At 37.5% G+C, this 16,439-nt stretch overlaps 1 protein-coding gene across 1 annotated transcript in view; it reads left to right on the top strand.

The window, feature by feature from the left end:
- SLC1A1 (solute carrier family 1 member 1) overlaps positions 1-16,439 on the top strand; it is a 49,801-nt gene that overhangs the window by 22,854 nt on the left and 10,508 nt on the right. Inside the window, exons 3-8 of the mRNA XM_005155004.4 lie at positions 3,794-3,886; positions 5,739-5,853; positions 7,792-7,834; positions 9,690-9,797; positions 11,157-11,341; positions 13,320-13,427. Coding sequence (XP_005155061.1) covers positions 3,794-3,886; positions 5,739-5,853; positions 7,792-7,834; positions 9,690-9,797; positions 11,157-11,341; positions 13,320-13,427 — 652 coding nt within the window. The remainder of the gene's footprint in view (positions 1-3,793; positions 3,887-5,738; positions 5,854-7,791; positions 7,835-9,689; positions 9,798-11,156; positions 11,342-13,319; positions 13,428-16,439) is intronic.

The raw sequence follows: 16,439 nt of genomic DNA, 5'->3' as shown, positions 1-16,439 counted from the left end.
TCACAATATTGTGCTTCTTCCTGGTTATGTTTTTAAAGAGTAAACTCCTGGGAATCCTCTAGTAAAAGAGCAAAAATAACAGCTATGAAAATAAAATTGGTAGACTTCCTGGCAACACCAACCAAAAGATGCAAGTGAAAACAAACCATATACAGTATATAAAAGTTACTGCAGTGTGAGGAAGAGCTGGATTAGTTTTCCTTTTTTGTCCAGCATTTAAGATGGGATGTCCATGTTTCTTACCCAGAAGTATGTGTCTCTCCTGCATGTTGAGGGTCTGGTACCATCCTCATCCCTATTGTGCTCTAATGCCTTTGAATACTCTTGTCAAACAAAATTATTAGCATCAGTCGTATTATTTATCCTCCCATTCTTTCGTAAAATAATAATAATAATTAAAAAAACCATATACAGTACAGATTTTCATTTTGATAGGCTTTTGAGGTTTTGGGACAAGAAAGAGAAGATGTGAGAGACTTGATTTCACTGATTGTTTTCTTTTTTATTCTCTTACAAGTGTATATGTTGCAAATTGGAGAAAGTTGAGGAAAAAAAAACCCTAATACAAATAACTTGTTGAAGACTGTAACATAGAGAACATAGGTGCTGAATTTTAGAAATCTAGGCAATTGATCCCCAAATAGCTTCAAATATTAAAATCTTACCTCTTTTTTTGCTAAAATAATGTGGGTAGAGAGTTTAGATAGATTAACAAATTTTAATGCTTGTTGGTGCCTTTGTGTGTCCTTATATCTTATGTATTACAGCAAAAGAATAGCATTCCATACTTCAGTGGCTGTAGCTGAATTAGAACACCCTTGTAGGAAAATTTCAGGAACTAATCTGAAATGCCGCAGGTTTGAAATGCCCAGGGATGGAGGAGAATCCATCATGCATATTGTCATTCTGTACAGTAGACTGCATTTACAGTTTATCTGCTTAAACCTGTTTAAACACTTAAAACTTGGGAATAGGCTGAGGGAGTGAAAGAGCAGATAAAATGGTTATAAAACTTTAGTGGTAATCCACAGTAGATATGCACAGTAGATAGCAGTTTTTGTGATCTTACTTGTGCTTACAAAACTGCAGGCTCTTCATTTTGAGTAGCATGTGTGTCATCTTAGATTGAGAAGTAAGTTTTCTTATGAACTGAAATTAGTGTTAGTTATATGCTCTGTTTAATACATCTTCCATTAACTTTTTCAGTGATAACCAAGAAATTACAAAGCCATGATATTATTTCAAAAGAAATGCAATTTTCAGTTGGCTTGACAAGAAGTTCAGTAGCTATAAATTGCAATATATTATCAATGGCTCACTATAGACAGTAGAATATATCTGGAGGGAAATCTGGTTTTATATATTGTGTTTTCTTATGTGTAACAAGCTAACATGAAAAAAAAGGAGCATAGCAGCATAAAGCACTCAGTGCAAACCTGCCTGTGGCACTGGTAGTGAATCCTACTTCATTCTCTAAATAGAATCTTAATCCTGTATAAAGTTTTATTTCAGAGTACAGCAGTTTAAAAAAAAAAACAAAACCCAAACCCACACCTGTTGTCCTCAGAGCATACTTGTACTTCACTTATTCAGTGATATCTGCCTGACTAATTTGTGTGGTTTTATAGTGTTTTTAAAGCAGCACCGACATCACAGTGGAAGCATAAGATGGATTCTGCCACAGCTTACTCACTAACAGGATTATTATCTAGTTTAAAAAAGCAGGGTCAAAGTTTTCCCCTAGTTATGCCTCTGTAACTCCAGCGAGCATAACTGTTTGCAGAGGGATTTAATTTGGAGCCAGAAGAATGGCCATCACATAAACTTTGTGTCATACTAATTGTAGAGTCTTTATAACTGAATACTCTAGGGAAATGACCTTACATGATTATTAGGTTCTTGGCTGAGTCAACAAGACTATCAGGCAAAAAAAAAATCTTAAGGCAAGCTTTGTGAAACACTTCAATCCTTTAAAAGATCTTACCTCCACTATCCAAATCCTCTTGACAGTCAGTACAACAAGTTTTAGAATAAAATTCTGTGATCTGTAGTTTTATGAACTTTTCATTAAGAGATGGAACTGTGGCAATAGCAGTTTCCTCTCTTTTAAAAGATGTAAAGTCTTCTAAGTCAAAATATCAGGTGCAAAAGTTTCAACATTGACAGCCTTGAAATCAGCTTTTGTATTGTCTGCAGAACACATTATTTATTACTATCTATTCTCAAGAGTTCCTATGGCCATTATTTCCATAGCTGAGCCTGTGGGAATGTGAAAGTCCTGCTTTCTACTTGTTTTTTTCCCAGTTCCCAAGGTGAGAAATAAACATGATGGCCCGGATTCTCTGTCCATTCTGTTCTTTGTGCCTCAAACACTATGCTTAGTGCTGACAGCCTCCTGTAATAGCTGTTTTTTTCTGTGGCATAGTTTTTTTACTGTGCACTGTTCTGTATTCCCTTGTTGTAGTAGTAGTTCTTTTATTATACTTATTTGGTGTTCAAATGAGATAGTCTTTGCATCATAATTTTTGCATGTGTATGTAGTTCTTCTGTACTCAGTCTGATGATATGCTGTCCCATGGAAGATTCCAAAATTATCAAATAGATGATGAAACAGAATAACCTTCATTTTCCCCTCCCAGTACTGGTTGTATTTTGAGTAACAATTAACAGAACTAGTATGGCATTATATAAATGCCGTAGACAAAGTTGTTACTGCTGTTAATGCACCTTCTGAAAGACATATCAACACATGCTGAAGCCCAGAGATGAGTAAGTTACGTTTGTGTAACTTACTTTTAAAAGGTATCTTGATTTTTCTTCCTTAGTTTTTGGAACTTTCTTTTTCTTCCCCCTATAAAATTGTGTTTCTTTGAAGTTAAATACCCTCATGGTGATTTTGCTTTTCTGTACAAAAGAATCTGTTCAGTCTTTGATAATCTGACTCAATAGTCATGAAAAGATAAGTCCCTCACAAATGCATAATAAAGAGATAGCAGTGAATTATTAACTTCTGTGGTTATAGACAGTAAACTTTTACAGTCACAATGGTAATTTTACCCTGGTTACTGAATTGTATGTGTGCAGCTATAACTGTAAACCTGTTAAACAATTAAAAAATACTTCAGGAGCAGTTTGATATAATACGGTTGCCAGAAGTTAAGCTGACCTCAGTGTAACACCCACCTTAGCACTTCCTCACCTTTGTTAACAAAACCTACCCTCAGTTCCTGACAGTGACAGATACAGGCAGAGGAGTGGAAACATCCCAGGCTTCAGAAAATCTTTAGGCAAAAAAACCCAATTAAACCTGTTAAGGAAGGTGAGCCCACCAGAAATGAGCCTTGCCTGTCTGTCTGTGCCTTTGGGGAACCTGGGCTAACAGTCCTGAGCAGCTCACTTCCCATGGCTTTTAGTTTTAAAGCCAAAATATTACAGATCTGAAGAGGGTGAAGCTATTAAGTGAATATGGAAATAAATTGTAACATATATTCATAAAACAAAGAAGTCTAATTTGTCATGACATCAGGGAATCAGAAAAGCTCATATATATATATTTCCTAGAAAATTCATGGGGAACTTGATTTCTGTGAAGAAGCAGAAGCAAATATGTTGGTCCACTACAGACATTTTTCAGAAGTACAAGTGGCAATTAGGTATTCAGGAATATCTTGAATAAAGACTAAAATCCTGCATAGAAATAAGAAACCATGAATAATTGTCTTTACAAAAAAAAAAAAGCAGGCTTCACCTAAGACTGTATTTTAGTGTGTTGTTTTTGTGGTTCTTTTTGCAGGTGTTGCTGCTTTGGATTCCAGTGTTTCTGGGAAGATCGGTTTGCGAGCACTCATCTATTATTTCTGCACTACAGTCATTGCTGTTATACTAGGTACTCTGTGATACTGTAACTTTTTAAATCCTCATTGAAATCTGCAGTTATGCAGTAGTGTGACATTACTGATTTCCCAAGACAGGATGAGAAGAGGCAGGAATCTTACCAAACATCTTGTCATGCTTATAGCCAGGTATAGGGAGAAGTTAGTGCCTCTGTTCACACTTGCGCTGTATTCATACGCAGAATGAAACCACAGGAAATTTTGCCATACATTTCAGCTCAAGGGAAATTAGGAATTGTCTGCTTAGATAAACAGTGATGGCAGTGGGAAAGCTGAATGAACATCAAAGGCCAGCCTAAATTACAAAGTGATTTCCCCAGTATCAAAATAATAGGTTGTTGGTGATTCTCAGATTCGAGAATGTATAATATATCTCATCTGAAAGAATAACAGAAAATACTGCTTCCCTTGTCATCTCATTTCCTTCCTAAACAGTTTTTGTCACTTCTTTCATTATCAGGCTCCACTCATAGTTCCTGTGAAGTCCACATCTCCACTTTCAGGGAGTTTGTTCTCTATAAGCAACATTAAAATCTTCCATATATGATTAAGCAAACATTTCAGCCTGCCTTGCTAAATAAGAAATAAAATTACACCCTTCTCTCTCACCTGTCAAGTAGTTTGTGCCTTATCTGTATATTTTGTTGAGCCTGAGTGGATACTATGTCTAGATATTACCCACTAAAAAGAAACATGTATTTGTTTGAAGGACAAAATGTATGTGACCTATTTGTAAGGCAAAGCAATATTTAACAATAGAAAAAGAATCATATACAGACACATGAGGCCAGATCAATTTTTAGAGGTTGAATTACTGAGCAGAATAGATCACTATGGTTGTACCATTTAGGCTGTCTCACCTGTCTGGAAATTTTCTGTGAATATGTAGTGAAGAAAATTAATAAAGACTAACATTAATTAGACTAAAAGTAATGAGACTAAAATTAATTAAAGACTAACTTTGAAATTAGCCCTACACAAAGAAACTCCTAAGAATGGGTTAACCAGGTAATCTCCAGAGGTCCCTGCTATTCTAAGTTATTCTATGATACTCTAGTATTATTTGTTTCGCTGTGCAGAGTTACACAAATTCAGTTCTGCTTTTATTCACAGCTATCATTAGAAGGCCTTGTTCCTGTTTGAAGAGTCCTTCAAATGCCTCTTTCTCCTTGCTGAGATTTAGTAGTTTCATTTGCTTTAGATTTGTTTGGTTTTGGGGGAGAAAAAGTAAAATAACATACATTTGGAAAGGCCTAGTAATTAATAGTAAAAATGCCTAAAATAAAGTTACTGAAGTAAATGGAAAAATTGTCATTGATTTCAGTATTCATAAGGTTAAACTTAACTGTTTCTTGCCTGTAATTTTTTGTCTGTTTTGGAAGCCATTTCTTTTACATAACTTTATTGCTAATTAACTTTACCAAAACATCTGTTGTACATTGGGATCACAGGACAACACACTTGTATTCATATCTGAAAGTTACTAATAAGAAGAACTGCATAAGGGAGAAGGTAAATGGCATTTGAAATTTCACCATGCAGAAGTTGCAGTCCACTTCAGCTGAAGCCCAGCTGAAGTAATTTACTCTCTTGATAAGCAGTAGTGGTTTAATGGCATAGATGCAAAACCAAAGCTAGAGTACCCATGTCCAGTGTCAAGGCCACAAGTAGCTCCTGTGTTGGAACCCACTGTAGATTTCCCTTTTCTGAGCATCCCTGCATCCAGGGAAAGCATTTAGTGCATTTAACTCGTGAAGAATTTAGCTACACAGGATACACCGAGGCATGGTTCACCATTGCTTCTTGCTTGCATTGTGAGCTTTTCTTATGGTTCTCCTTCTGCAGGGATTGTCTTAGTTGTGGCCATTAAACCTGGAATGCCTCAAAAAGCAAATGAGATTGACAGAGTGGGCAATACCCCAGAAGTCAGTACTGTCGATGCCATGCTGGATCTGATCAGGTGAGGTTTTCTCTTATAACTTTCCACACCCTTGTTGCAGAAGTCCCAACAATACATATAAAGTTGTGATGTGTAATAAAAATGCTTTCTAATGTTATTTGGATGAATACAGAATATCTTGCATTTCAACAGGCTAGACATTTTGGAGCATATTCAACTCAGTTTGCTAACAAAAATTTTCCTTACACTATAGACTTCGGTTAACAAACCACTGACAATAAAAATACCCTCCTTTGTAGAAACCAATACGCAAGAGTTACCTATTATGAAGAAAATACCCAGAAAAGATTGAATGATTGATGGTTTACTGACTAACAGCTTCTGTGTCATCCAGCATAGACAACCGCCTGAAATTGCAGTGCTCTGTTTCTGCTCCTCAAGGCAGGTTGCAGAGTAACAGATGCAGTATGCAAAGGTTTCTTGGGGTTTTACATTCAACAAATTTGCTGCCTCACCAGTATCTGTGGCAGTCTTATGATGAGTCTTTTCCCGCTTGCATCCTGGAACATTGTAGATACTTGAAGTGGTCAGAAGAAGGAAACCCCTATAAAAACCTGCAGAAGACTTGGGTGGGTTTTCTGAACTACCATGTTTTGAATTTAAAAATTAGAAAAAAGTAGAAAAAAGGCTTGCATTTCCAGTAGTGGGTGAGTAGTTAGCTCAAAAATTTTTTGTGGATTATCTTTTTTTCTCCAGCTGCAATTGGTCACAGGTTTGTGTCACTATTCCTGCCCACTCATTTCCTTTTGTAGAATTTTTACTTAATTTATCTGTCCTCTTCTGCCTGTGTATTACCAGAATGGCAGCTCCTTGGCTAGCTCATTTTATGCCTCATGGTCACTTGCCCAGAAATCAATGAGGAGAACTGTACAAACAGCTGCATTATAAACCTAATTGGTCTATTACCAGCAACTTCTATATGAACATTTCCACACACATTCACAGGGCTCATGTAGTTCCATGCACAAAATGTGTTCCTGTATTAAGCAGTGGTGTGAACTGGAATTCAGAGTAGCTAGAGGTTTTGCTAAAGTTTGTAGTTCAACTTTTTAAAAGCAAATTTAAGACTGTAAATAGGAGTTTGAAATCCGAAATTCTCTTTCAGACAAACTAATAGTTGTCCTACAGATCAGATTCGAATCTGAACAGTCTTCAAATATAAAGGAAAATCCCAGGCCTATACAAAGTAACCTTGCCTTGAGGAGTATTTTCTTTAAAAACTTGAAAAATAAAGGCAGGAGTTTGTGAAAGATCTGGAAGAAGGATAAAGACTTCTGTTTCAATATCTAAACTGTCTTTTTCCACACTGGGCTGATTATCCAGTAAATACCAAATTAATGCTTTTCTTCTGCAGTCATTTGAATCTGAAATTGGCAGTTAGAAAGGAGACACACAACTGGGTTGCACTGCTTTTGATCTGATTTCCTAATATTTCAGTATGCAAAAAATGGTTCTTAACCCTGAAATAATACATGGGAATCATCCATCAGCCAAGATTAATTTCTGAATTCAAAACTGCAATAGAGGTCACCAGATACTGATTCTTCTAGCACAACATTTATAAGAGTTGCTATTTGTTTTCTGCTGCTATTTGACAAATCCTGTAAAAATGGAGTGTCCTGTATTGCTCGTGGAAATGATGGAGATGATGCAGCAGGGAAAAAAAAATAACAAAACCAGTAAGTTTAGTAGTTCACCAACATAAATGTCTAACACTGAAAGATGAATTAAAAAATTCAATAGTGGGAAAACAGTCAACAAATCACTTGGAGTCCTAAACTTCCTGGACTTCATATCTCATGTTGCTGAATCCACTGCTTTCTGGATAAAGGAATGCAATCTGATCTGTTTTTCAAACAGCAGGTTTTATCATTTGTTTATATAAGCAGTGTTTTCTTAGCATACTATAACGTTGAAATGCCTCTACTTTTTTTATAGGAATATGTTCCCAGAAAACCTTGTCCAGGCCTGTTTTCAACAGGTAAGTTTGAACATTCCTTTTTGCTATTGTAGTTTTCATTGTTAACTACAAGTTATTTTTCTTTTATGTCCCCCAAAACTATGTCAGGTAACAATTACTTCTGAGAAGTCCAGGAGTATCTTAATCTCCCATAAAAAAACAAACCTTTTTTAAAGCATCTTTGTTTCATTTCCATTATGGTAAACACTTGGTTACCAGCTATTACGTCCCTGATCATCCATTGCAAAAGACAGTGTTTAGGAGATGGGTGCAAAAACCAAGCAGTGTGTTAGACAAGATTTTTCCTTTTGGGACAGGCAGAGTTAGAAGAACCATGTCACGATGGTCTATTTCTTTGTTTTTAAAAACCCTCAGTGTCTGATGAAGTCTGAATCGCTTGGTCCTCACCCCGTTGTGTCTGCCATCTAATATCTGTTGCTTGACCTGATGATCTGTCTTAAGGAAGAGGCAGACAGTTGGTAGTCTATTTGAGGCATCTTTCAGGAAAAGTGCAATATGCAAGATAAAAGAGGAAGATGCTGTCTATATATAGATTATTGGACTTCCGATTCAGTCATCTTTATCTATAAATACATGAACTTTTTTTTTGTGATGTTCTCTGCTTCCCTTTTTTGCTTGCCCCTTCAGCTGCCTACCGGTTTAGCTGAGGTTTATAAGTGAGGTAGTTAACCTTTCCCAGGAAATTATGTCAACTATCCAGCTGTGCAGAACACTAAATGTATTTCCAGTTTATAAAACTTTTTCATGTATTTTTTCTCATATTAGTTACTGTCACTCAACATTAAGGGGACAGACAGGTTCTTTTAGAGACCCATGGCAGTATGACAATGACACGAAATTGTAGTGACAATTAAATCTTTATTTTCATAACAGGATAGTATGATCAGAATAACACAGAATTTATAATCAGGTGGCATGGGATTTCTATAAGGATAATCAGTGTAGTACAGTTTTATAATAGCACCACTTAGCTTATGGTTTCGTGTCACTTGGACTCTGCAGATTAGGTCAAATCTCAATACATGGTTTGCTGTATCAACGTAACAATCACAATCTAGACTCATATAAAAGAGTACGAGTCTGTCACTCAGTCTTCAGAGGAAGCAGATGATGGGGGTTGTGCCCCTGGCCACTGGCAGGTCCTGGTCTCACCATCCAGCAGTCACTCTGGTCCAAGTTCCCCCTTAACTGCTTGGTTTTACAGACAGTGCTCTATGTGCTCTCGCACTTCCCTGTTCTGTAGGAGGGTCACCACCTGTCCTGGTGCTTGGGCCTTCAAGGCCAGTAAGGAGGGAAATAATTAGCCTGGTGTCCGGTAATCTTTACGCTGGTCTACTTGGTGCATAGGACCTTCAGGGGAAAGAGGACTAAGAGATGACTAGCTCAGCTACAGAAAATGGCTATTCACCTTAGGTAATGGCATTAGTTATGCTAACCACATTACTAGGGCTCTGGCTGTATCAGGTGGATCTGCTCTGCAGACCTGTACTGGTGTGGCTGACAGCAATTCTCTCCAGACTGTTGCAGCAAAAAGTCCCCTTGTCATTGCTAGGAGGTGTATGTATCTCATCCCCCACAAGACTACATCAGGTCCATAGGAAATCTGAGAGCCTGGGAAACAGAATTCATAGCATATTATCTATGAATCACTTGTTTGATATACAGCATCTGAAGTACAGAACCATGATGGTTCACATGAATTGGGAATTAATGTCTTTGTCTATGTTTGCTACCTTCAAGTTAGACTGGTTCATTTTTCCCTTATTTTTACTGGGCAAAGGCTATGCCTTCGTCCATTCTTCAGTTTCCTCATGTTTCTAAATAAATTCTTCCCTTTTTTGGAAAACTTTTCCAGTATAAAACTAAACGTGAAAAAGTTGAAGCTACAGCTGGTGTGGATAAAAACAGCTCCGCATTGACACAACAACCTGTTACAACTGCTACGACAGCAGCGGATTCAAAGGTGAGACCTTGGTTGTTGTATTCCTTCATAATATATGAAGCAGGGACAAAGAACATAGAATAAATTTGATTTAGTTCATGTGGCTAGTGATTAAGAAAAGGAAGGAAAAGGTACATAGATTTTATCAAGGGCTCAAAACTTAGGTAGTAAATACAAGAGGTAATTATGAGGATCTTCAAGTAGGGTTTAAGAACACCAGAAGACTCCACTGGTAATTAAGCAGTCCAAAGATAATAGATAATGTGAGCAAATAATACATTCCTGTACTCCATTAAATGTGTATGCTAATGAATTGCCAATTTGCTGAGAAATTAAACACAACAATCAGTGTGGAAGGGGTAGATATATATCCATGAGATGCTGGAGCATAACTGTAAGCACTGCAGAAAGAAAGAAATGAAAAATCATAATACATTTTTTTTAATGGAAAGCAAAACAATGGAAGGCATTTTTTAAATAATAGTTTGTTACACTGCCAAAAAAAATAAAAATCCTGACAAAAGAGAAGAAGAGGTTTAACAAGTGTCTGATTACACATGTGGAAAGCTTATGAGCCTTGTTTGTTTATAAAACCTAGACTTATACCAGAGGAGAGAGAGAAAGAAATTCAGTGGATTATGAACACAGAACTATGAAACAAATCAATATGAATTTTATTATGCTCCTTCAAAACTTCATCTCATAGTAATGAAAGCATGCAAACATGAGCTATATGAAAAGACATGACTTAAATCCTGAGGCAGGATGTTGTGAAGAATTGCACCATTTCCTTCATATGTTCATACTGCACAAGCACAGAGGAGTGTGTGAATACCTACCTATTTAGTAGGATTTTTACATTACCTGTATCCAGTTCTGCTATAAACTATGTAATTTCACTGATTTCAGCTAACAATAGATTTTAAACAAGGCAAAATTGGATACAATTGTCTTAGTTCTTACACAATGGACTCTTTATCTTAAATGCAGACACAAACCCTCCAGTTCTTCAGAAGTGACCAGAAGGATTCCACATGAGCTGTGTTTTGTTCTCCACAGCAGGAACTAAGTCTTGAGTATATTGAAGCCATGACTGTGGATACCTAGATGTTGCCAGTCTATAGGAAGGGCACATAAATTAAGGGATGCTTTATCCCCTGCTAGGCTTTGGTCAAATCCTCACCTAACTTTAAAATACAAAGCCTTCAAAGCCAATTTAGTTCTACCTTGAACATGCCTGCTTGGCACTGCCAGAAATAGAGTCACTGGGGAAGAGCTCTGTGTCTTTTCAAGGGAAGATCTAAATGTGTTTTAATTTTAGAACTCTTTAAATTCAGTATTTTCAGCTAGTAACTTTTTTCTCTTTAATCTAATCTGTAGAACAAAACCCAAGAATACAAACTCGTGGGCATGTATTCCAACGGCATCAATGTGCTGGGGTTGATCGTGTTTTGTCTTGTTTTTGGAATGGTTATTGGAAAAATGGGAGAGAAAGGACAAGTGCTTGTGGATTTTTTCAATGCACTGAATGAAGCTACAATGAGAATAGTTGAGATAATTATGTGGTAAGTCCAAAGACATACTGACATTTTCTAACAACTTTGAATGGGTTTTGTCATTGAAGAGGTAGGAGCAGACTCATGCTTGCATGGCTGGTAAAAAATTTCCTTTCTACAGAATTTGATTCTTTTGAGGAGACAGGGCTTCTACTTACAATATACTAAAGACACGGTTCTTATAGGTACACCAGAAATATGAGTGTTTCATATATTCTTGCCACAGGTTTATATCAAACCAGTACAACTGCATTAGTGATCTGAGGACTGCAGAAGCATTACCACTTGCATGCCTTTCTCTATCTTGAACACTGTTCCCTCATAGCCATTATGTTCACAGGATAGCTGTCCTTAGAGCCAATTTCCTTTAGAAATACGAATTAATATGCGAGCCACAGAACAAAATCCAAAATGGTATGCAAAATGTAACCTATTATCCTATACTTGGTGCTAGTGGGTTTTGTGAGACAACATTCTTACAATATTCTCTTCTAATATTCTCAGGAAAAAGAATTAGAAAATGTAGAAACTCTTCTGATAGTGTTTGGTTGGACTTCCCAGCTATTCACAGAGCTTTTGTCCATGCAGATCACAATTACAGGGTCAGGACTAGAGGCACACGCAATCCTTTCCAGAGCTTAATCCTACATATGGAGTGCCTTGTGCCATTTGTTGCAGTACCCTGCTCAATACCCACATGTTTCACACAAACAGTAACTTAACATATCTGGCTCTTCCGTGGATTTTTCTTCCATCCCAGCACACTGAGGTGCCTGTAGCACAGTAAAACTGTACAGGGTTTAGTTGCACACATTTTGCTGCCTTTAAAGAAAAGTAAATTAATTTCTTCAACTTAAAGTCCTGTGCTAGGCAGCTGTTTCAGTCCTCAGCTGCATTACAGCCCTGTGAAACAGACTGCCTTACTCTGCAGCAAATTACCACTAACAAGACCTGAGAGTTAGCACATGCCACAAATACAGGAAACTACCCGTAAGCTGACCTGTGCATTGTCATGCACGTGCCTGAAGCTGTGACTACAGAATTCCTGTTTCTACAGATGTGGGAGGTGTCGTCTTGAATAAGGTGAAATTTGATGCTGGCAATATGAAGAATTAATTCTACTTTCTCTAAATTTAGGGCTCAGAAGGAACTAGGCCCTGCTTTGCACAGGGTCAAGGTACTGTTTTATTTGTGAGATAGCACATACACATTTTATAAGTTTCTATTTTAAAATAGATAACTTTAATATATTCACAAGTTTATAGACTTATTTATACTAAAAGCTCTGAAGTGGCAACTTGTCTCTGTGACAGCTGCTCTGTGGTACCAAAAGGAATGCAGTGGAGCTGGTGATAGCATAAGCCCTGATTTTTGCCTTGAATTTTCAGTAGGCCATGCAGCTGTTGATGTCTGTAAGGCATGGCCTTGTGTAGATTGACTAGGGTATAGGGACCCTTCCAATCAAGCAACACACTGATGACTGTACTATCCCAGCATACTAAAATCACTCTTATTATGTGTTAGGTGACACATATATATCCCTCAGTGCTGCATGGCAGCTGTGGTAAGCACAGGAGACCTTTCCATCTGTGTGTGATTGCAGAACACACAGACAGTGGTCTCAGCTGTACAAGCTTCCACTTCCAAGTAAACTGATGGCTATGCATAAATATTTGCTGTGGTAGTGCAAAGCCCACACTTCTGTGTATTCAGTGACACCATCTCATATAGTACTTGTTAGATGATGCATAGGGTTACACTTACTCTGATTTTCTAATCTTTTTTCATGATGTCTGTTGAAGTCCTGGCACAAGTGAATAAAGTCAGTTGCACAATAGAATACAACAAAAATCTTTAGGTGCATAATAGAATAGAAAAAGAATCTTCCATCTGTTGTAAAATGTCACACTACACAAGAAATTATTCCTTGGTGAGCACACAATATTTCTGAGAATGCATTTTTAATTACTTTATTTTTGCTTTCTAGGTATATGCCAATTGGTATAATGTTTTTGGTTGCTGGGAAGATAATAGAAGTTCAGGACTGGGAAATCTTTCGTAAACTGGGTCTCTATATGGCTACAGTACTGAGTGGGTATGTCATTTCTTAAAGATGAAATTTTATGTGTGCAGTTTTTGGAGCTTGATTACAAATCAGTTATCCACAACACCCAGCCTCTTCTAGGTCAGGGGCAAAAATTCTCATCAGTGAGTATTATGTGAGGATGTTCTGAATGCAGGTTTTGCAGATTGCAGGTTTTGTTTTAAATGCTTTGCATTCTTGGGAAAAAAAAAAAGAAATAAAGGCTGTTCTTGTATTCATTGTTTTATTGATTCATCTTAGCTGGTCCTGTATTTTTGAGAGTAGTAGAGGAGTAATGCTTCTTTTAGATAGTAGGAGTTGAAAAAGGGTGAGGTTGTGAATTATGGCTATTGGGGGTTACCAGCCTATTGAAAATGCACAAATACCTGGGTTAAGTTGGGAACCTCCATGGGACGTGTGGGCTGAAGGTGTATCAGCATAGACCCAGCTCCACTGCCCAATACAAATGCATAGTAAGTACAGTGTACAGCAAATGATGCCAGAGAGGAAACTGATCCCACCTCAGTGCAGAGCAGGTAGCTAACATGAAGAGAAACCCTGGACATTGCACTGTTTGTTAGGCAAAGCTAGCTGGGGAAGCTGCAAAAGCAGCAGTTTCTGTCTGAATAACTTAGCCAGGCATCAAAACATTTTTTCTATTATTTTTCTAGAACCTTAGCTGTGTAGAACAGTCTGAGGTAGAGGACAGTGCACAATGTGGAGCCTTGCAGATGTGGAAACTTAGAAGGGGCAACTTAGCTGCTCCAAATGATACAGATTGTGATTCTGTGATCATTATATATCTCTGAAGACTATTGTACAAAGAACATGTTCAATAGATAAATGGGTATTACAGTCCCAGTAAGTTAAATGCATTTAAATTTCTATTTCCAATTCAGTGAAGCATAACTTCTAGGCAGCCTTGGTTCATTGCCTTAGCATCCACTTATATAATTCCTTCAGTATACTAAGGATGTATTCATGTTTTATCTAGAGGGTAGATCCAAAATTGCTCAAGAGCTTCCTTCCCCCCACTCTGCGCACATGCATGCTATTCTGCAAACATCATTCAAATGCCTTCTGACAACCAAGTGCTAAGACTAATGTATTAGTCTTAAAAACAAACTTCTCTATCATCAAGAAGGCTCTTTTCTTTTTCTTTTTTGTATTAATCTTTGCTAGCTAATCACATTTATTTCAAAATTGTTTTGTTTTATACAAAAGCTAGTATGTTTGGACTAGGTTTTCAAAAATGATTTGAGATAAAATTACTTTCTAATTAAAAATCACAGCTCCAAAAATAGCACTTAATCATGACTTTTTCAAAATATTATAGAAATGAAGGCAGGTAATGTTTGTTTAATGCATAAAACAGTTTTTTTGAGTTTTCATTATATATTTGAGAAGAAATAAAATTTTTAAAGAATGTAAAAGTTTATGTTTACCAAGAGACTGTAAAACAAGAGACTAATATTTTCTATATAAATTATAAATGAGAGCATGACCACAAGTTAGGTACAACTCATTTATAGAATGGCAGTGTATCACCTCTGCAAGTTTTCTGTGTTACTGACTCCAGGTAATTTAGAGGAGGAATGTGCTGGATGGCTTATTGCTGTCCTTTGACTTCAGTTAGAGATGAGATAGCAAGTTTTACAGTTTTAGATCTGATAGCAAGTTTTATGACTGTTTACCTATCACTGCTATTTGGACTGTGACAGGGTGTACCTTACTTAAGAAGTGTGTGTGAAGACACAGTACGTTCTCCAGAGTACTTTGCAGAGTAAACTACCACCACATATAGTCTCCCATTTACCTAGTAACTGTGGGCTTGACAGGCACAACAATTTCAGTAGATTCCCAGGTACCAGCAGAAAGATTGTATACTGTAAGAGTGCCTACTTTTACATCCTTGGAGAGGAAAGAGTCTCTGTTTCCCCAGACTCTCTTGCACATGCCACAGTTTTCCCTAATGTGTACTATGGTAGATCTGCTCAGCCTTTCTGCCGCCTATGGGATGGCCTACGGTGAGTGATGCTCAAGATGTTGTGGAGAAGGGCTAAACAGCAGAACATTATGTGCAAAACTGACCATCAGGCAGAGCATGTTGTAATTACATCACAGGGAAAAAAGATGACAATGTACAGTCAAGGCTATAGGCTTCAGAGAAAAAGTACTACATTTTCCAGCCTGCAAGAATACCCTTTTTCTCACCTCTTGGCAAATCGGAGGAGTGCTTTTCTTTGTTTTTGTTTCTTAAACACTTTTTGGTTTTCATCCATATTTGCTTGACCTTGTCTGTTTGCAGTGTGTTCTGTTCATCAGTGTCTTCTGTAGCTGTCTTTCACTCTCTCTTTAAACTTCATCCTGAGAATTACAGGTTATTTTAAACATATTGGTGTATTCCCCATCAAGAAGAATGTGTTAGACCTTGAGGGCTGGTGATTCTTACCCTCCTCTTCTTTTCCTTTAAATTCCCTCTCCATCTCATCTTCTAGCATACTTCTTCCCATCTTTATTATTCATGACCTTTCACATTTGCAGCCCTACCAGCTCTCAACAGCCACTGTCTGCAAAATGTTTCAGTCTTTATGTCTTATTCAGGCCATCATGAGACTTCTCCCAGTGCCTCTGCCCCAGCTGGCCACTAAATATCTTCAACCTCTCACTTTTAAAGGTTGCAGTGTCAGGATGAGGACAGGTTAGCAGTCACAGAAGGGGAAAAGTAAAGTAGGAGTGTCCTGAGTTCAGCTATAAGTTATTTTCCTCCTTCTTGGTAGCTGGTGCAGTGCTGTGTTTTCGACTTTAGTCTGAGAGCAATGCTGCAAACACAGGGATGTTTTTAGTTGCTGGCTAAGTAATGCTTACTCTGATCAAGGACTTTTCAGTCTCATGTTCTGCCAATGAGGAGGGGCACAAGAAGCTGGGAGGAAGCAAAGACAGGACCCAAACTAGCCAAAGGGATATTCTATACCACAGCACATCATGGCCAGTATATAAACTGAGGGGAGTTACCCAGAAGGT

This window comes from Melopsittacus undulatus, chromosome Z (assembly GCF_012275295.1).
Source record: "Melopsittacus undulatus isolate bMelUnd1 chromosome Z, bMelUnd1.mat.Z, whole genome shotgun sequence".
NCBI classification, from domain to species: domain Eukaryota; kingdom Metazoa; phylum Chordata; class Aves; order Psittaciformes; family Psittaculidae; genus Melopsittacus; species Melopsittacus undulatus.
Note: the sequence above shows the minus strand (reverse complement) of the source record. Positions and strands in the feature narration are given on the sequence as shown.